This window comes from Centruroides vittatus, unplaced genomic scaffold (genome assembly GCF_030686945.1).
Source record: "Centruroides vittatus isolate TY-2023 unplaced genomic scaffold, ASM3068694v2 contig_628, whole genome shotgun sequence".
NCBI classification, from domain to species: Eukaryota; Metazoa; Arthropoda; class Arachnida; order Scorpiones; family Buthidae; genus Centruroides; species Centruroides vittatus.
The window spans coordinates 3711201-3735174 of NW_027122385.1; the positions used below are offsets into that span (position 1 = coordinate 3711201).

General features: G+C 25.2%; 1 protein-coding gene across 2 annotated transcripts in view; it reads left to right on the top strand.

Annotated features, from left to right (window-relative positions):
* Nucleotides 1-23974, top strand: part of LOC136979563 (synaptogenesis protein syg-1-like) — a 292582-nt gene that overhangs the window by 177062 nt on the left and 91546 nt on the right. For both annotated transcript variants that reach the window (XM_067275571.1, XM_067275570.1), the window contains exon 2: nt 10613-10830. In XM_067275571.1, the coding sequence (XP_067131672.1) occupies nt 10749-10830 (82 nt within the window). In that variant the 5' untranslated portion in view covers nt 10613-10748. The remainder of the gene's footprint in view (nt 1-10612; nt 10831-23974) is intronic.

Here is a 23974-nt window from a genome sequence, read left to right on the forward strand (position 1 = left end):
ATTTTTTTTTTTTTAATAATTAATAAATATATTCAAAAGACAATTCTGTAACATAATTCTTAATTAACATCATTTTTATAATTACTTTAGGATGGCCTATCGAATAGGCCGAAAACGTTAATTACGTTTAAATAAATATTCTCAGCAATTTAAGGTGTAGTTGAGTGATCTATAATTACTTTATTCAAAATCATTATAATAAATCATAAATTTCTATAATATTATTTTAAGAATACAATAATAATATATTCATTTATATTAAGTATATTTATCCTTATAAAATTAATTAAGATTTATTATAATATCTATGTTTGCATAGATGTATTCATCTTGATATCGATGATGATAGCTTCAATGCTTTACTTTACACTCATTTATCCATAAAATGTAAATAAACAGTTACAAACCGTTAAAATTTACATTTTAAACTTTCTAAATATTAAATGATCAGATTAAATTAGTCTAATATTTATTTAAGAAATTAATTAAATGAAATTTTTATACGAAACATTTTTAGCTCAATTATTGCCTTGTTTAAAATATGTATACCTGTATATTAATTTATAATTCCTTAATATATTAACAGACTATAAAATTATTTTAATATTTTAACAATTTTTAATCAAATAAATTGCCAATATTTATTATTTTTAGTAGTTAAGAAACAACAAAAATAAGGACTTTAACCCATACAAAAAAGGAAAAAAAATAATAATAAATAAATAAATAAAATTAAGTAATTATCCAAAAACTAAAATAAGTTACTAAACTAATAATATTTTCTGTAATAACAGAGTAAAGACGTGGACACTTTAACATATAGAAAATAAGAAAATAAAATAAAATTATTATTGAAAAAATTAAATTTTTATACTTAAAAAATACGTATATTCTTTATAAATTGTTAACAATTTCAACAGCAATTTATATATAGAATATTCAAGGTTCATAAAATCATTACAGTGTTTGAAAGCTACAATCTATTTGCGCGCTATTCAAGCATTCGTCTTTTACAGTCGCTATATAGTGACCCGCTTCTTGAGAACTTCCTTAATCCTAGAAAGCTGTAAAGTTAACATGTTTCTGTATTACAGGGCACACGGCCACTAAGTTCCGTTCTCCCAAATGACTTCCAAATATACGTTTAATGTCTTGTTACACGACTTGCCTGAGGGAACACGCTGTCTGGGACCCCGACACGCTCATTTAATCGCCATTCGGTCCTTAATGAGGTCGGATTATCTTGTACAAACATTAATTTGTACGTTTTTACTTTATGACCATGCATGACCCTTTTGTGTCAGCGTAAAATAAAACTTAACATCTTTTATGAAAAGAAGAAACTGTTAGAAAAAAATAAGGAGAAAAAAATATATCGTCATTATTCGCGAATGAATCTTCTTTATCGAAATTTTCTTATAAAAAATTGTGTTTTTTTTATTAATAAAGTTTATAATCTGTTTTTAATATTAATGAATTGATATGTTATAAAAATCATCATTATTACTAAGAGTAAGTATTAACGACCGAAAATGCTGTTTTTTTTTTTTTAAACAGTTTTAAAGAATTATTTTAGTTTTAAAGCGTTTCAATTTCATCTAAATAGTTCTAGAATATTCTAGAAATTTACTCAAAAATAAATATTAAAAAATTAAATTAGATTCTAAATTAAGTTATTCAAGAATAATAAAAAATATTCTATAATTATTCTAGAACAATTTATATACAAACATTATATATCAAAATTAAATATTAGTACAATATATCGCGTAATTTTATACATTTTTTTATTATTTAACTGATTTTATATTTAAAAAAATATTTATTTAATCTTTATACTTTTTCATAATTGAAATATTTATATTTGTTAATTTTTGGAATATTCGAGGATTAGAAGTGAAAACATTAATCATAAAAACATTCATTTTACAACAAAAATTATATATTTTTTGTGTGTTTAATTGTATATTTTAATAAACAATTTAAATTTTTTAAACAAATAAATTATTCAAAGCATTGTAATTCAAATCGTATAATAGGCTCCTATTAATATTTCATGAGATCATAAGATCTTTATATGCTTAAGATATTTTTTTTTCAACGTATTAATAAACTTTAATGATCTTTAAATATTAACATTAAAAAAAAGGAAGAGGACTAAAATTACAAATTCTATAAAAATAATATAAAATGGAAGATTATAAAAATTTCCTAAAAATAAATCTTTATTTACATAATAAGCTCAAGAACCTGATCAAATAAGATACAAGGAAGAAGAAAGTTATGAAAAGAAAACTAGTGTTGAAAAAAGTGAGTCAGAAACAATTGCGACGGTGAAGGGGGATTAGCTATTTCTTCGTCTCTTACGTTTCCAAGTCTTACATCTAAGAGGATTCAGTTCTTAATGAAAAGTAAGCTAGGTCGAGAACTGGTGTGTGGGGACAGAAACCGTCCACACTTGATTGATTTAAGTTCTTCCCTTCTAAAGTAATAGCGGAATAAATAGTATTAGTTCTCTTTCGGACTTTTTGTTTCCATTATGGACAATCTTTCTTGGCGAGACCTTTTGTTAAGCCCATACCTGTCCTATTCTTACGAATTTCTTTCTCTTTTTTTTACTTCTGTATCCATTGCTGAAAATGGAAATGGAATTAAACTTGAAATAGCTAAGAAAAGAACAAGACGTAATGAAAAAAAACTGTACTGATTTCAAATTCTTTTCCATTAAAACTTGCAGTTTGTGTGCTAAAACTGAGTGAGAATTATTTAAAATATTTATATTTAAATTTGCTTTTCTGTTATACATATAATTTACGATATACTGCATATATATATATATATATATTGTCATTTAAAATTTCATGATAATAGATTATAATTAAGATTTGCACTGTCAATATAATTTGCATTTTAACCTACAACAATGCTAATTGCAATAATAAACAGAAGTTTCCAATTACACGTTGCTAATTACTTTTACATTAAGTTTAATTTTATTGTTTTTACTTTAAGTAAACATTGAAGAGCGTTGTTTATAATTATTTCTATTGAATAATACAAAAGTTTGATATTTAAAGAAAACCATATTTTTCTAGCTTTTTAAACTTATTTTACTAATTTTCTTCCTAAGTATCTTAAGATATTTTATTCGCAACTGTCACAGATAATTTTCTTTAAATAAAATATGTTTAATTATCTTAATTGGTAGAATTAATTTATTGTTGAAATCTAATTATATAGGTCTATGTAAATATACATATTGCTAACTCTTCTTTAAGTAGTAATTAAAATATTTTTAACAGTTTTAATATCATAAAACTGTTTTTAATTGTGATTCTTATATATATATTTTTTATCTATATCCATATAAAATATATATAATAAATATGTATAATAAATATATATACTAAAATTGCTGCTATAATTTAAGTATTGTTAATAAATTTTACTAGTTATACTGGAAGAATTCTTCAGTATCTAATAATTAGTCCATCGTTATATTTATATTATAGGCCTACATTCCTTTGAATAGAGTACTCCAGCTTTATTAATATCTCAATGGAATCTTTCTTCCTCTCTTTCATTTATGCTTCCTAAACTTCTAAAATATTACATTGGAATGCAAAAAAATGTATTTTTATCTCCATTTGGTAAAATTTTTCATTATATTTTTCTGATTATCTGTAATTTGAATTGTTGCACCAACTTATGCTTGTTTATAGTTTATAATTTTTTACATTTTCTGATATTTAGGGCTAAGAAAATATTTTTCTTTTCTTCAGTGAGAGATAGAAGAATTCTGCACTTTCGTTTTCAAAATTTACAGTTAATTATTCAAGTGTTTGATTCAGTTGTAATCATAAATCTGCAATCTAACAGTAACGGTAATTGTTTTTGATCAATCGATGTTTATTATGGTATTTTTTAAGTAATATAGTTTATTTCTATGCAGCCACAACCTCTTTGCCACTATCTATTACTCAATTACCGTAAATATACAACATACATGGCAATTTAATGCATCTAGACTGTTTAACTCTAGCAATAAATCAGTGAGTTTAAAATTTCAATACATAAATCAAGCGTGTTTTTACTAAATTTTCTTCAGAAAGATTGAAGGCTTTCATATTTTCAAGTATGTAGAATGCATCAGAGAAATCAGTGCTTACAAATTTCTATTTGAAAAATAACTTTGAAATTTCTCTTTAAAGAATCAATGAACAGCCTTTTTTCAATGGCATGGTAAACAATTTTAAAGGTTGTTTATGCACAAATATCACTACAAAATATCATAAATTCTTCCTCAAAAAATATAAAACTAGATGTTTTTTAATGATGCCTATGTGTTTTAAACATTAGATTGATTTAAATCTAGATTTTAGAAGCTTTGATGAATCATTTGATTGTTTAAAGCAGTATAAAACCACCACGAAAATTTCTGAGGTTGAAATCAGTATTCAAACCTGAATCAATCAAAGATGAAAGCTATTGCCTTTACTTTCCTGATTATTTAGCCGTCCTGTAAAGAAATTTTTGGGACGAATATTTTTTTATTTATTTTCTCATAATAATTCTCAATTTTTGATTAATGTTACCTATGGTTTCAAAATGGCGGCTCGTCTCTGATTCCAGCAAATAGAAGAAAGGAAACAGTGGGGACTCACGTTCTAACCTAACCTAACCTATTCTAATAAATTAACATAATTATTACCAACAAAATTATTACATAGGTAACATTAACCCAATTTTTATCAGCAACAGTTTCAATATTCTCTTTACATTGTTTATCCAAACAATTAAATTCATTAAGATTTTAATAACTTGTTTCAATAGAAAATGCAAATGATACAAAATTTATTTTATTATTTTTTCCCCCGCAATCCAAACTTTTCGCTATTCATTTGACTAGCGAGTTGTCTACATTTGCTTGCTTAACTCTAAACAAAGATGAATATTTTTAGACAAAGAAATAAGACTTTTAGAAACATAATTGTGTAAAATATTCCTTGTTTAAATGCAATCATTTTTAGATTACATAAAAATTATCGGTTCAAATTTAAAATATCGAAGAAACTAAGTCGTCTTCATTCTTCCATCTTCAATTTGAAATTATATGTATATTTTAAAATGTTTCGGCTTATTACCAGTGAATTTCTAAAACTGTATTATATAATTTTGCAGAGGCTTAGGCTCAAAAACAGGTTCTCTTTGCCTGGAAAAACTGTTTTATGCTGGTGATTTGGCAAGACAGAAGAATGAAGACGACTTGGTTTCTTCAATCTTTTAAATTTATGAAATATAACGTCTGCCATTTTAATTTAAAATTATCAGTTCAACATAATTTTATTATCTAAGTTATCAATAGGAAAATAATATTTAGCTAAATGTAAAATCATTAATCAATTCGATTTTTAATAATAAAATTCATCAACTTCTTCTAGAAAAAAATCTTGAAACTAAAATTTTTAAACAGTTAAGAAAACACAATTAATAACAAAAAATAATTTTATTTATATCAAAATTGTAAGCAGAATTGTATTATCTTTATTGTAAATTTATATATTTACAAGAAGATCTTAAATTATGCAGAGTATATAAACACTTTTATTATTAAAAAGCAATTTTTTTTGGTACTATAAATCTATTGTAAATTATCTGTTTTTTCCTTGTTTTTGAAGAGCAAATAAGGTACCAAAAATATAGTTTACGTTGTTAGTTTACAGAATTCCTAAGGGTGTCATGTGCGATCGTTGGCTTTTACCAAAAACTCAACCACCGATAAGACCAAGTCGAAACGGTTATCGCGACCTCCGGCACAAGTTTCTACCCACACAGAAACTACTGTATCTAGTTTGGTCCAGCGATCTCTTCAACCTTCTAGAGGAATTCTTTTGTTAGGTCCTAGAATATATATATATATATATATATTTTTATTTTTTTTTTTTACCTCACATCATCAGTTTGGTGCCAAAATATTTCTTATCTCTACCTTCTGGAAATTTAGAAAAATATTGTCAGGTGGAATTAGCTATCTTCACATTTTTCATCAAAAATTTTTTAAAATTTATTTTTCTAAACATTTAAATAAATTAATTAAAGCAAACTTACTATACTTTTAAATAAAATAAATTATATTTTTGCTATTTATAAAGTGCAATAAAATATTCGTCGGTTTATACTTTATAAAAATAAACATTTTTCCCAAATGAATCAATTTATATATTTTCTAAAATCCGATTTGAAAAATTTAAGCTTAAGAAAAAGTTAATGAACATGAGAAATATCGAAAATCCTTTTCTTCTGATAAACATTTTTGGAATTGTTAAGGGGGTTTCTTTTAAAATCCTATTAGGCGGCATTTTGTAAAAAGGTTTAAAGAAGATACGCTAGAAATCTTCAAATTAAAGTTGTTTATAATTTTATTTTTACATATTTTTAATTCTTTTTTTCAGTAAAAACTTGCTAGCAACTAATCTCTTTTATGGCATGCTACAATTTTATTTTTAAATAAAGGTAATTTTTTTCTAGAGGGTGCTTTTAACTGGAAATTGCATCAACTATCTTGTTATAAAATTTATTTCCTTTTACAAAACAATAGTAGGCATATATCGATAACAATTGATTACTTTATGATTATCTTCTATATTTTATTATATTTTTTTTAATTGCATTTCCAAATATCATTCTACTATCTCATATCATAAATTACATTATCTTGTTTGTATTGTTATATAATTGAATTTAATCAATCAAGTACAAGAAGTACTGACTTAAATTAAATTGTGACGATTTGTAGAGATGAAGTGGAAACGCTTTTCTATACTTTATTTCGTTATTAAACCCTTGAGAAAATATTATATTTAACAACGCTGCAAATTTTCCTTGTAATCCAAAAGATAGCCTCAAGAATCATCCATCCATCCTTTTATTCATTGAGGTTGTCTTAGATCCTAAATTGTCGCCTCTATTATTCAAGAGAAAGTTGTCTATCCTTTTCTTGTTTCATTCTCTAATGGTAATCGTCGTTTCTCCCTTCGGAGAAAGCTTTTGTATTGTCACAATTTCTCCCGAGGATTGAGAATTAGGTTGGATGGAAAAGAATTCTTTTCTTATTCTATCGTCATACTGACATTTATTGGAAAGATGAAAGATTTCTTATTGCCAACTAGAGGTTTACTTGTGATCTTCACCATTCACCAAAATACTTTAGATAAAATGCTACACTACGATTATAATATCTTCTAAATAGTATCTCCAGAATATGTCATAAAAAAAAACATCTAAAACCATATCGAATTGGATTATTGACTTTTCGATTTTTCTTACCTTTCTTGTATCAAACTGTATTATTTGTAAATATTCCTCCCCGTTGTAACATACTACATATACCTTTACAATCATGAATTTTTGAATAACAAATATTTAACATTTACGCAATAAATTGTTAATGATTTTGGAAAAAATTTAAGGTTTTCTTTATTTAAAATTCTGTTTGATCTTCTCGAGTAACAGAGATTTTTACGGTTTAAGATTAAGAAAATGAATTTGCACAGTTGAGTTCTTAAGAAATTTTGTGTTGTTTTTTTTTTTTTTTTTAATCACAATAAGAAGAAAAGTAAATCGTTCTGTTTGTTTTGAACTAATATTTTATTAATAAATATTATTTTCAGTTACTATTGTTTATATTTGTATCTGTTGGTAGATTCAATATACCAGAAATGTTTTTGTTTCTTGATAAAAATTTTTTAAATTATTTAAATTTATTTAATATTACTTATAATTAATTTCACTTTTTAGATTTTTTTTTTTTTTTGGTTTATCTTATTGTGCAATATTTTAAAATATGGGAAATTTTAAATGCCATCTTTCTTATCTTTTCTTTTATCTTCAGTGTCTTCTTTTGTGAATCATTGACATTTATTCTTTTAAATTTTATTTTAAAAATTTCGTTATTTACTTTGTTTTTCAAAAAATATCTTTTTTAGAAATTTATTTCAAAAGATTTTTGTAATTTAATATATTTTAAAATAAATATCCTCTTTATTAAAAAAGTTAAATTTGTACTCAATATAAAGCTATTCATAAAACAATGAAAATTGTTATTACCTACATTTTCGATTTGAATAACTTTAAAGAAAATTGCTATTTTCTTTACAGTTATTAAATAGAATATTTTATCATCATCCTGTTTAAGTTAATGACTAATCAAAAACGAGATAAAGTTTTTATTATCCACATGTAGGAAGGAACTAGGAAAAAAAAGAAATATTTTGTGTAGATTGAGATGCAAACTGATAATATAATACAATTTTATTTCATACAAAAGTCTTATGTAGATATATATCTAAGTTCTTTCTACAAAAAAGCATTTCATAATTCTAATCTCTAGGTATTCAGATCTGGAATTTTTTGGATTATAATCCAACTATAGATACCCCTATGATACAGAACTCTCTATATAGCTATGATTAGATTACTACTACTACTACTAATAATAATAATAATAATAAATAAACAAAATCCTTAATCATTAACTCTATTATTTACACTAATCCAATATCAATAATTTAAATTACTTTATAAATTTAACAAGTTATAAAATTACTTTTTAACATATTGTGCTGAGGAATTAAATCGTTAATTTGCTGATCTAAATAGTTTTTACATTGCAAATGCTATCGTATTTCGAACTATTCTCATCTAATTAACGATTTAAATATTATTTTTTCCCCTTAAATTTAAGCAAATCTGAGATAATTAGACTAATAAGGTTTACGTTGAAGAGTATATCGAATTGCAAATATAAGATTAATTATAAGTGAGTGGTGGTTTGCTCACTAAATTAAACTCGTTGGAGATTAATAAATTTCTTTAATTCTTCATAAAAATCTTTTTAAAAATTTTATATTTGTTAATTTTTAAGATTGGCCTAAAATTTTTGTATTTTTTAAATATTGGAATTAAATAAATGAGGTTTTTAACTGGTTATAGTCCTAACTTTTGCAAGTTCCGAGGGTTCGTGATTTACTATTTAAAAAGTTAGAAAAGACATACGTTTCATTATATTCATAATGATTCCTAATATGACTTGAAACTAAATTACGAACAATAACAATCACTGGTCTCCTAATTTTCAGCCTGTTATTGACATTTAACTTTATCCAGCTCAATATAATACAACCCCTTTATTTGAAGTAAATTTAATATATTGAAAATCATTCATGAAATTAATATATATAGAAGATATTAAAATTGAATAATAAATGTAAATATAATTAATTTAAAATAGTTTTTAAACTTAATAATAATAATACAATTAAATAAAAATTTAAATATAATATGCTTGAATGAATGTACAGTATATTGCAACATTAAAATTCCTCCCATGATACTTAAAATTTTAAAAATCTTAACACGAGTATAAAATCTTAAATATTAAATTAGTAGATAATTGAAATCAATAGAAAATGTTTAACAATTTTGTATAAAACGATTTACAAGTTTAAAACGTGTAATTATTTATCACCTTACAATTTTCCAACGAATATAATCAGGTATAACATTCATGTCACGTTTATGCATTACTTAAAATATAAAATATTAATTATTGAATCGTTTAGTATGTGTTTTGTTTAATGTCGGGTAGAATATAAATCAATTAAGTAACTTTTTTTGTGTGTGTGTATTTAAAATACTTCTACACTTACCAACAAGGTGTGTTTGATAGTAGAAAAAGGAGTATATCTAAAATGGGAAGGTAGTAATCCCAAAGGATCGCGAGAAATCCCTAAGGAGAAGCGTCATTCGTCATTCTGAGACGACTGACGTTTTTACGAGAGAGACAGGAACAAATACGTCCAAGTAAATTGCAGAAGTATGGTCCACCCATGTCCTCCCGAGTACTGTGGGTAATAAAACCTGGCACTTGGTACCTCTACTGAGAGGGTTCAGGGTATTCCAACTTTAGTAGACTTCCTTGAAATTAAATTTCCTTTCATCTCCTTCAGTGTTTGACTTAATGTCTCATGTTTAGTTTGTTTTGAGAAAATATTTTTACCTAACAAGAACAATCTTTATTGACTACTTTACGAAATTGCATTTAATATTAATTATAATTAATTCCGAAAAATAACTCTTTATTTATTAGTTATCGTTTATATATTTAACTACTTTTAAAATATTTTGCATTTGTATATTCTAAATATATAGTTTTGTAGAAAAGAATTAAGAAAAATAATAATGAATTTAATTTTATGATTTGTAAATGTTATTGTAATCTTATTATATAATAATAATTATTAAATTATTATATTTAATTTAATATTTTCTAAGTGATGCAAAATGAAGAAGATAATAATTTTGCATCACTTTATAAAGATCTTAAGAGGAGAGACAGGATAGTTAACGTGTTATATTTGTATGTTCTACTTGTGTGTTTAGAACAATTCTTTTTTACAAAATAAATAGAATATGATAAAAATATGCAAGTAAGATAGCAATATATTTTTTACAATGGTTAACTGATTTTTAAGTTATCCTGCAATTATTTTGATTGAAAACTTTCGGAGAAAACGTTTACAATTTTTAACAATTATTATTTTTTTTATTACAGGTTTCATGATTTTCCATTTGAAATCTTCGAATTGCTTTTAGAAAAAGAAGGAAAAGAAAAAAAATTTAAAATTATTGCATATTAATTAAAATTGTGGCAATGTAATCTGAAAGAGATAACGGTAGCTTGCACCAAAATGGATTATACTGATAGATTAACATGTCTTAGTCGATTCATGATGACTATATGGGAAACATTAACCATAGCAGCCGTGCAAGGTAAGTCTACAAACAAATATTTGTCAAACAGTAATGATACATGGAATTAATAATTTATGTATGCATTATATCTATGCTTAAGGTAAGCAACATTTTAAGTAAATAAAGCATTAGATTATATATATATATATATATATATATATACACATTCACTTTAATAAACCTATATATAGATCAATATATAAATTTTCTAATAATAAATAAATGAGTACCATCTTATCATTGAAATAAATGTAATTTTATTTATTTAATTTTTTAACTGTTTGCTTATTAATTACTTTATGTTTTAAGAGACTTTTTCTAACGCAAACTTTAATTTTTACATTTATTAAACATTATATTATGTTGACCTTTTACGAGTCATTAAGAAATAAGGAATTATACAATTTTTATCACGCACATGTTAGAAACGATAAAGTAACTAACTATTCCCACCGGCACGTTATTTTCTAACGCATTTTCTGTAAGATGTACTGTACTGTATTTATATACATATTCGAATAAATTCTAAGAATTATAAGAGATTAGATTAAACATTAACTGAAACAATAAAATTGCCTAACTAGAACGTTAAGACAATCATAAAACTCGAAAATTTATCGTTTGTATGTCTGTCTGCGTGTATTTTTATGCTAAAAATTAAATAACATTATTATATCATAGATTTTAATATATTTCATTCGTAAAACTTATTAAATTCTTCGTGTTTTATCAGAAAAAAAATTCAAGTGAAGTAGGCTAATTTATTACTCACTGCTTATCTAAACACAGGATAGTAACCATTGTCAAGACTAAATTTCTTAATTGTATTTTTAATCATGTTTCTATCAATTTTATAAAAGAAAAGACGTTCTAAACTCAGTTTACGATTCATATTCACAAATATTCTATACCTGAAAGTAAGATTAACTGATTTTTGGGTCAACCTTTATGATAAAATTTTTAAAAATTCATATATAATGATTATATTTATAATTATTTTAAGTTCTTAATTTAAGATTTAATAATTTCTATAATTAGTTTTCAAAATATATAAATTTTGTTATATCAATTTACGAAAATACATTTTTGAAGCTAAATTAAGTACATTTCAAAGATGGTATTACTTTTTTTATAATGTGATTGTAAAAAAACTTTATTTTATTTTTTGTTTTATTTCTTCCTGTTATACATAAATTTACTAACTTCGTAGAAAGAAATGATGTCGTGCCGACACGCTATTCTTTTCACTTATAAACATGTTTCATCTTTGTATACGGAAAGAGTTTATTCAAACAGATATTTAAAGAGACATGCAAATGAATATAAAAATGAATAATTTTTCTTTTTACTCTTCCTCTGATTCTAGTCAATTTTGCAGATTTATATCAGAGCTTAACATCGCATTGTATAAATGAACAAAAATACTGTATTTACTGTTTATTTCTTATTATTATTTTTTTCTATTTATATTAAGATCTCTCAGAATGCAAGCCCGATCTATTGATACTTATCTTTTTCAGGCCTCAATATATTAAAAAATATATGGTTAAAACAATGTATATATATATTATTATAAAATTTGACAAAAATAAAGGTGTTTTCTTAATACTCAAACAGGGCCGGGTTTAAGTATATACGGCCCCAAGCCGTAATATATAAGAAGTGTTTTTTCTCCGCAAAATAACAATGACTTGAAAAGTGTGAGGCCCTAAATTGTAGCTTCATAACGTGAGGCCTGAAGTTGCAGCTTGCTCAGTTTATGTACAAATCAGGCACTGTATATAAGAAATGCAGTAGAATAAATTATTTATTTTAAAAAATGTTTTGAGAACCTGTAAATGTGAGCCCCATATTCACAGGTCCTTAAACATACTGGACTAATAGGCTGTTTGCCTGATTTATAGTAAAACAACTCAATTATTTTAACAAAATAAATCTATTACTTATTTTCTGACCGCAAATCTTTTAAAAATATCGATTTAAAAAAAAGCACTTCTAAATCTTTCATTAGATTAAAATTTAAACCACGAGTTTAAATATTCAGCAATTAGAGGCGTAGCTAAAACGAATAGCTCAATATTTTTCTAATTGTTAAGACACTGAGCGTAATAAATGTGTAGCCTCGTAGAGAATGAAGCAGTTAAAATAAAACTTTTATTATAAAAAACTAAATAAATTTGTTATAACTAAATTGATCAATAGATAAAATCTTTCTCAAATCATTATATATTTTAAAATTATATTTAATTTATAAATAATGATAAAATTCTCGGCTTTTTGAAGAGAGAGAGTGTGTAACAAGATGCTGCATATGTAGCATACGGATGGTTGAACATTGTAGCTTATGTATTGCTCGCTATCTTTTAGTATGTGGACAATATGTAGGCATTGTATAACCATGTATATACATAGGTAAAGTAAGTAAACATTAAGTCACTCACAGTTATCTCTAGGGGAGTTTCTTGCTAGGCAACGTGCGAAAAATAACGACATACTGACTATTCAATAACAGTGTTGACAGGAGAAGCAAATGAGAACTCATTTGCAACAGAATTCTTCCTTTCTGGTTTTACAAAACGAAGATTTCTGTTTGAATAGAGAAACTATTTGAACGATCGATTGGTTTGCTAGCGTTACTGTCACGAAAGGAATGAGATGCTGTGTATAGGTATGTCCAGTTCTATATATCTATATACATGTTGGTGGATTGTGTTTCTCTGTGTGTAGTAAATTGCGAAAATGTTGTTCTTTTGTGCTTTGAAAGATGAAAAAATATATATAATAATGGTTAAACTTATCGACATTTTCTGTGATGAAATGGAAGGAGGATGCTTTTTCCATTTTTCGCATATTCTTTGGAATATATGAAAATCCGGTGGATACCTATCCAATTTGAGAATTCCAAAAAATATTTTTTTGTGGATATTTTATGAAAAACATTCAAAAAATCTGATCTGTTGAGACGTGTAACGATTTTAAATAATAAAAGTTTAAAGTAGGCTTTAAATATGATAAATATGAAACACTTAAAATAAAGAAATGTTAGAAAAACATAGTCTCTAAAACTTTATCTGACATGAAACAGGCGTGGCTGTCGTTCTGATCGACAAAAATGCTGAGAATAATCAATATATTTTTATACAGTGAAGTTCTTATAGATTAGTTAGTGAACATTGTCATGAAATATTTGTTAAACTTCTTTAATAAAAGAATCATTGTATACATAGTTTTAGTTGTAAGAATCTTCTTCAATGATTTATACAGTAAAATTTTATACATTTTATAAAATAAATAATTCTTATCTATAAAATAAGAATTTCAATATGAAATTCCTAAATTAGTATATAAATATAATAATAATTGTTTAAAATGGTATGAAATTCACAAATTTGTCAAGGTATTTTTCAATAATCCACTGCTAATGTTAGTTGCTAATCTAATTAAATTTCGATATTAAGCTATAAAATCATAAAATGTATTAAATTTTATATTTTGTATTATAAAGTAAATTATTTTTTATATTTTAAGAGATATTTCATAAAAATGAAGAAAGAATGAAACATTTTTTATAGTTCTGCATTAGAAAACATTGCTAAACAGCAATAAAAGTAATAATTCAAACTAGCTAAAAATAGAAAATAAAATTAAATATACATGTAGTTTTATATAAATTTATAAATAAAAGTAAATAATAATAACAATATTCTACGAATTCAATTAAGAAAAAACATAAGCGAATAAAATTCAAACTTTTAATGCTGGAGGAAGTAATTTAAATTTAAAATTTTTAAATATTTTTCAAAAACTTTTTAAAAATAAAACAGCAAATAATTTAAATATATAAAAAATTTAATTTAGTAAACAAAAATATAATATTATTTTTTTATGTATACGTATTAGGCCTATACATAAAAATATTGATATAAAAATTAATTTGGAACGGGATTATATACTGTTAATGAATATTAATGATTGTTCTTGCTGTCATTTAATTGTTAAATAATTGTTTTAGGATTGAATAGATTAAATATTTTCTAAATAATTCTCGCCGTACAAGTTGAATCTAGTTATGGAAAGGGACTTATATTATAGTAAGTTAAGAGAAACCAAAGCTCTTCTTTTCGCTCGATCGCTTCCAATAGGTCGGTATGGTGACGGTCACTGTACCTGACTGGTGACCGTTGAGGACACCATCTGTTGCAGGCAGAGGAATATGAGCAGAAATCCCACTCGATTGAATCTCTCATCGACTTTCTCCCTACTTTGATACTGGTAGTCATCAACTCAATACTCTATTCTTTGCTTTCAAAAGCTAAGTTACTTCAATAAAATTTACTTTCTTCGATGAGTATTGCAAGAAAAAGTTCTATAGATTGATCTAAAAATACTCCATTACTAAATATTTCATTACCTAAAATAAAAAAGAAAAATAAAGTGTAATGAACCTTAAAAAAACTATTGCATGTTCAACTTTAATGCTTCTATTATTAAAGTATTATTATATTAAAGTATAAAAATTAATATAAATAATTTATAGTTGTATAATTATAAATTTGTAGTTATAAATTATAAATTAAAAATGAATTATAAAAAACTTATAATATTCATTTTTTTAATATTTACTGAATAAAAATTGATTCTTAATAAGAAAAACAACTTTATATGCTAAAAGCATTATTGTTAATTTATAAAAGTTTATTTAAGTTTGATTAAAATTATTTATAAAATATAAAACATGTATTAAACTAAAATATTTGTAAGTCTAGATGACATTTTAAATGATTATTTTATCATAAACGACCATAAACATTTTATTTCTTTAAGTGTAGACCTGTCATTTGTATCATGTATTTTTATTTTAAAAATAGCTTTAAAATACTTTTAATAGTATTATTAGTGTTTTGCATCCATTAATTTTATGGATACTTCAAGTAATTATATATAAAAGAAAAAAAAACCAGATTTTTTTATAACAGCATCGCCGACTGATAATTTCTGCATTTCAGTTAGAAGCTTACGCATTAGAAATTGAATCTATCATAAAAGTGCACTCTTCTACTCTTTTCGTCTATATATATTTTTTATTTTTATTTTTCTAATGCATTTTGGAGTTTTCTTTTAAAGAATTTTTTTTCAATCAGTCACACAGATTCAACGAGACTAGACTGTCGCTAGAGATACTCCCAAAGGAGGAAACCGTCTTTCTCGCTTTCTTAATCCGACATGACTGTCTTTTTTTATATATTTTTTTCTGCTTTCTTCTTCTTCTTCTTCTTCAGAACTTTACTCCAATTCCGTCTCTTCTAAACCAAAGCCGTTCATCAGTGGCGTTCGGAAACCGGCTTATCCAGGATACAGACTGATGAAACCTGTTGTCGTAAAAATCCCCCTTCTCTTCTATTCTTTTCTTCTGTTGCCCTGAAATTGTCCAGACAGAAGACCGCCAATTCTGTAAGGAACGAGCTTCAATCTGCTCAATTGCTGCAGGTCGAAGAGTGAAGTCTATACAACTGAAGTTTTTCGCCCCTTCTCAACCCCCAAAAATCCTTAGAGTGACGGAAAGACATGGGGGATTTCCTTTTGCCACTATCGAGATTATCTCCGAGAGTCCTACAAACTTTACTAACTTCACCAATGTCGAGAGTAGAGTAATGGTTATTGCTTCCTATCCCTTAATGGAAGCATTGCTAGCATGGTATGTCTAACGGTCAAAAACATATCGATATTTGTCTCACCACTTTCACTCTTCTGACGTTTCAAGATATGGAATCTAGAACTGTTCTGATATGTGTGTACCAACCGGAAGTTCTAGGATCTGTCATTTTCTCTTCTACTTTCAGCATTGAGTGAAATGAAAGAAAATTTTATCAGAAATAAGAGATATCTAACCCATCTCACACATGGTTGAAGGCTCTTCTTTGACAATCAAAGGTCATCCCAATAGATTTCGAAATTTATTGCATTCCTTTCGGTCATAAGATTCTATTTGATAATATGCTTCGTTTTTGATACGAACCAAAGAATAAAGAATCTTTTGAATGATTTATTTAAGGAAATACATTTAATTCCTGCCATTTTCAATTGGAAAATTTAGTAAAATGAGTTTAAAATTCATAAAAATTGCTAAGAATAGTCATGTGCTAGTAATTGATAAACGATTTACAATTAATATATTTGAATTGAATCTAGAATGAAGTGTAAAGAAATCGTGCACTTAACTGCCACCAGCTGCAGTTTGGTTGGAAGACATCTATAGCATCATTTCAATCACAGCTGGTGCAAAAGTTGTCTTGTCAGACCAGCTGTACGTTCCACAGGTCATTGAGCTTTTGTTAAACTTGTATTATTTTGTAATTTCACATCTTTAGAACATTATAACTCCTCTAATATATCATCTAATAATTTTACTATAAATTGAAATCATTTTTAATTCTAAAATTTCCATTTAAAATAAAATGAAAATTTAATTCTGATCTACTCCTTTAATATAGATCGCTTAATGAAAACTCCTTACATGCGTGATTTTTTTTTTTTTTTTTTGCTGTTAAAATACAATAAAGATTTTCTCTAGAACCAATATTGGCAACATCACTTTTTTTATTATTTTCTTCTCCTTTTCTCCTGTTTTTTCATCTTCTTCTATTAATAATTTCGATATAAATCATAAATATAAATCTTATGTCAATATTCCAAGATGTTACCAACGCAATGACATGTGGAAACCAAAGATGACTCATCACAAAGTATTAGATAAGTTCATATATTTTATTTTATTTTTTCATTTATAATGTCAAGATATTACATTTTCTTAATTCTGAAGTATTTAAGAAAGAGAATTGATTAATTCTTAATTTTGTAATATTGGTTTGAGAAATAATCCTCTTAATTAAAATGGACTTAATTTTAATGATTTATGAATCTTTCTCTTTCTTAACAATTTAGTAAAATTTTAATATTGTCTTAAAAATTATATACATCATTTAAAACTTTTTTTAAAATAATTCTATAATTTACATAAAAACATAATAAAGCTTAACGATATTTACAAAACAATTCTCAAGTAGACAATTAAATTATTGTCCTTATACTTTGTTCTTTTCACACACTATTTTTATCAAATGTATAATATTTAAATATTACGAGAGATAGTGCGCTATTATGAAGATTGTCCTCATGTTTAATTATTAATAAATATATAAATTTTGAATAAAAATATCAAATTTTAAAGGAATTTTTAAAACTTACGATGATAATATTTGATGTACAATTTTCTATTTTAACAAACTTAAGCTTAAGAACATTAAAGTTAATAATAAGGGCCATAGATGCGTCGTTTTGGGGATTATCCACTCTTTAATACTCTTCTATTTAATTATTACGGTAATAAATAAATATACATTTAAGACTCATTCGTAGTATAAAAATATTTAAAATTTTCCTTTTAATATACGTTTAAAGAAGATAAAACTCGCCAGTCTTTGCCACAACAAATATTCTACAATTATGGGTTCATCTTATATTAATTTTTATAATACAAGTTATATTTTATGTAATTATGCTTACTGAAAGAATGTGACTCAAATATTAATTTAAAGAAAAATATATTGTAAATAATTTATTTTAAAAATTTAATGTAATTAACTTTTATATCTGTTTCGTTCGAAATGTTACTTATCTCATTTTGTAAAAATTTTATATTATGCGCCTTGTAACAGGGTTTATCGCTAATTCCTTGACTAATAAAGATTAATTATAAAAAATAATTAGTTAATTGTTGATAATTGTTTCTTAGAAATTTTAAAGTGTTTTGTAATAATATTAAGTGTACAATTTTCTATTTTAACAAAATAAAATACTGCTGGAAGCATTTAAAATTATTGTTTTAAACAAAAAAATTCTCATACACAAGTACATTTTTTACTGTTTTCATCCTTAAAAACATTGTTAAAATTCTCTTTCTACGTAGTTTCCAATTATCTAGTAATCATATTTGCATCATCATCTTTTCTGTCGTGGATGCATTATTATATTAAATCCTTACTAAGCAAAAAAATGGAAGAACTCTTGTATTTTTTTTAAAATTCTGCACAAAAGCTTCAAAAAAATCAAGTTTTTATCAAGTAGAATTTTTTAGAATTTTTTTAGTACAATGGTTATAATAAAGCATTAATAAAATTTCTATATTTTAATACTATTGATATACAAGAATACGTACACTATATGGAAGGATAGTTGTTTTAAATAATATATTTTTATCATATGTTTTCTCTATGATAAACTGAAACTTTTGATGTTTAGTATATTGTTCTATGCCATCATTTTTCAATACATTCTCTAAATTATTTATCGTATCTCGTGGCCATGTTATAAAATTCAATGCTAAAACCAGGTTTAATGGTTTCTGGAGAATTCGATATTTTAAAGTACAAAGCATTGAAAATGATTCTTAATACTAAAAAAAACTTGTTAATATTTAAAATTTTACTTTATAATATAGTAAACTGTCATTATAATAAATTTTTTATGCCAACTTTAGTTACGATCATATAGCCGAACTGTACACTTGGTCATTTAGAAGGATTGTTCTAAGATAGAATTATATAAAAGGTAGCCAAAAATCAGTTAAGTATTGTAAAGATTAAACTGTTATTTAAGCATATTTTAAATCTTGTTTTCGCCAGTTTTATGAAAGGAGATTATTCAAAATCCAGTTTACGATTCATATTTACAAGTGTAACTGGAACACTGTTAACTGATTTAACCTAACCTGTATATATTTTATATATATATTTTATACAAATTTCTATGTATAACTTTATTCTAGAATAAAAATTATAAACATTAAAATAATTTAATACTTATAAATATATATGACATTATCATAATATAAATCTAAACTTTGATTATTAAATTAATACAAATTTATAAAAATAATTTTAAATTTTTTATGGTTTATAATACTATGAAGTTATAAATGTGATTTATTCTTGTGTAAGTCATTGTTTCTGTTACGCTGGGGGTAGAGTTGATAATATTTACAGTAGTATAAGCTTGCAGGTATGTAAGCATCAAAATACAATAAATCAATACACGGTTTAGAATAGATTGTAACAAAAAACTTGAAATGTAGTTCCATCAATAATGGCTTTAAATTAAAATTAAATATATTACTTTGATTAAATTACTGGTTTATTGGAGGAAATCATTTAAATGCATCTTGGATGCTTTGAGTAAAATATGATGTTTATAAATGTAATAAATTTTATATTTATAGCAAATGTTTTATTATTTTCTATTAATTTTAATGACTAATTAAATATAATAATATTAGAAATTTTGATTATTTATAACATTAAACGTATTTTTTAGTTCAATTTAAAAAAGTTGTTATATCGGTTTCGTGTCATTGACGGTACATTGATAATATTTTAAATATTTACGTAAAAAACATGAATTTTAAGTGATTAAAATTTAAATATTAATAAACTTCTACGTATTATTAAATTAAATTTAATCTTATAAAGAAAAATACCGCAAAATAACAACTTTAATGTTAGTATTTAAGATACAAAATGACTTTTTTCCGATAAGAACATTTAAAATAATGATAATGAATCGAGACAGATTCTTTCATCGAATTGCACATTTGTCGACATATGCTACAATAGAAATAAATAAAATTATAAAAATCCTTTTGTTCTTTCAATTTAAAAGTTCTCACAGTTTCTTTGATCGATTGTAATTTCTCGAAATATGTACGATTATTTGAAACGAGAGTACATTGAATTTTGTCCAAAGTAATTGGATAAGGATTTGCATATAACGAAAAGAAATGACCAGTTAGTTGTATTCGATAAGAGTAGCAAAGACTGGCATGATTTTGTAAAGAGTTGCAATCATCCGAAAATGGAGCAATTTACTTTCAGTCGCTCCAGGCAATCTAGAATCAATATATTCTTGTAAACCTTGTATAAGCTTAGAATTACACAAGAATATTCATTCCCCTTGACTTCTTTATATTTACAATATTAATCTAAATAGTTAGTTTCATTCGATAGAAAATTATATTAATTGCAATTTATCCTTTTAATTTATATATATTTATCATTTATTTCTTTCTTGTTGCTCTCTATTACATTAAATAGAGAAGTATATGATTTCTCTCCAATTATATTTCTATATTAAGTTTTTCTAATTAACGTTTAATTTTTAATATAAATAATTGCCTATTAAATATAAGAAAATGTCATACAGTATATAATACGTGCATATGATGTGGAATTTTTCAAATACAGTAAAACCTGTCTATGGCGACCACTCACGGTTCCTTCAAAAAGTGGTCTTTTAGACAGGCGGTCGTCCAATAGGTGGTGCTGTAATACCGCATTTCCGTACGTATTTTGCGCACTTTTTAGCCATTTCTACTAAGCAAAACTCGAGGTGAGCAAAAATAAGCGAATTTTTTCAACGATAGAGCTATATTGGTATTATATTTTATTTTTATCGGATAACTCGATTTACAGAAGTCGTCGTGATTTTATAACACAGATTTAATATCAATATTTTAAAGATTAATGCAATACTCGCATTTTCTCGATTATAATGCACACTTTTTCCCGATTTAATAAATTCAACTCGGTTCTTTTCGTTCGCTCCTCAGTTACGTGTATTACGTCATCGATATACAAGCGCGTTGTATTTCTCCATTACTTTGGTTGGTTTTCGTTAGTTCAATCTTATTTTAAGTTTAAAAATACTGAATATTTAATATTTTATTAAGTACAATAAGAAAAATTATTAATTAATAATAACACTGTTTTATTATTTTTTAATAATAATACGATTTCATTACATTCCGCGATTGTCCAATGACAATCGCGGAATCAAAAAAGGAAAGTTTCCTATAAAACTGATTTTTGCATTTTGCGTTTATTGTTTTTTTAAATATTTTGCGTGAATATTATTTTTCTAAAAATATTGTGGAAATAAGGTAGGTTGATACAGAAACTATTTATCGCATATGTACAGTACTGTATATGAGCGTAAAAAATATTAATAAATAAAATAAATTTTATCAAATGAGATAGCCGATTAATTGTATCGTGACTGTACAATATTTTATACCCGTAAGGAAAATACTGTAGGCCTACGGTAAAATAAATTTCGTTTTCCCACAGTTAAACTTCGCCGCTAATTGGTGTTGTGATAAACCATTTTCACTTTCTCTGATAACTTTAACACGATCTTCTAACGACAGCACTTTGCATTTCTTCCATTTTTCGGACAATTTCGAACAATCTGAAGTGAATTTCCTTTGTTGCTAGACTAATTCATTAACACCTGCACCTCATTTCAAGGGTGGGAGAAGTGCCCGAAGTGGGTTCGAACAAAAGTTTAGACTACTTTATCATATTAGGAGGGGGGAATGTTGTTGAGATGGGTTCGAACAATAGTTTAGACCAGATATATTGGCAGAAGTGATCGCTTATTATAGTTATTGTATGTTGTTTCGGACCAAAAATCGATGCCCGCGGTCGCGTTACGCAGATGGTCGTTTAATACGGGTAACTTATACGAAGACTCTATGTATAAAGTATTCCGTGCCAGAAATTTTTGCCCGTTTTGACAGGTGCCCGTTGAATGCAAGTGATCGCCTAAGCAGTTTTCACTGTATAAAAATTATTTTTTATTTTATTTTTATGCGTAAATTAAATATCCTTAAACAGTTATGTACTAAATAAAAATAGATATTTATCGTAATATAAAACGTTTTTAATAACAGTATTGTTTAAATTATTGTTTCTTTTAGAATAGTACATTATTATTACAAATACCGGTATTTTTAATCACTTACTGGACCTACCAGTTGAGAAGTCTCAACTCATCTTAATAATTTTTCAAGTTACTCATTTCTTATAGTAATGATATCATATTTATACTATAAAAATACGATATTATTATCATATTTTTGGTTAAATAAAATATTTATAAATTTATATCTCAAATATATAAAATGATTTTAAATGTTATCTCAAACATAATATAAAATATTATGAATGATAATATTTAGTAAATTTGCATAGTTGTAATATGTTTTGAAAGAAATATTTTAGTCGTACTTATATATTTATTTTAGTAATTCTTTAATTCATTTGTAATATAAAATATTCTAACTAACAGCTTTGATCGAACGGTTGGAGATTTTCCAAACTTTAACTAAACCAGTTATTGTATTGTACTTTAAAAGAAAGGTATAGAGACATTCTGACGAATTCTGGCAACCCTAAGTTCCCTAGAGGATGCTGAGAACCATTCTTTGTCTCCCGTTGAAACCCTATTGAAACACAGAGAGAAAGAGGAGGGAAAAAAGACTTGCTGTCGAGCACAATCGATTGTCAGAAAAGAGCAGAAAATAGGTCAGAGATACAGCCAATAAAAACACTCCAGCGATTTTCCAACCTTTATGACGTTTTAAACTTCGAGTAGCAAGTCTTTGACAACAGAAAGGTATGGATAAAAGTCGTCTCCATCATCCATTGACATTAAATGGGGTAGGCTTTCTAACAAATTATGGATTTCCACTTTTGGTCAGAAGTGATGATCGTTAAACAGGTGAATGTACCAGAATGATCCTCTGATATATAAATGTTCTTTTAAAGCCAAACCTCTTCAGTTTTCATTCTAGATAGATAAAATAACAATCTGAGAAGTACTGTAGTAACAATAATAGTTGTAATTTTGAGATATTCAATAACCACACTTTCATACGACATATACCGAAACATTCATATGAATGGAAATAGAATTAAATGATTCTTACAATTAAATTCAATTTTATATGATTTAAACGAATTAAATTTTAATTAAACACGAAAATTTATGAGTAAAACTTGAAATAATATTATCATTATAATGAATTATTAAAGCGAAATTATTTAACTTTATTAATTCTCATCAGTTTTTATTCTGAAATTTAAAAAATGACAATATTTATTTTAAAATAAATTGAAAATTTCATCAATTATAATTAATTAAAATAGAAAAGTTTATAAAGAACAGAATTACATTATCAGTTAGAGTGTTGAAAAAGTTGATTACAATAGCATTGAATAGCACCTTATTTTTTTGATGATTGTCTTTTCTCTTCATTGCTCATTGTGTG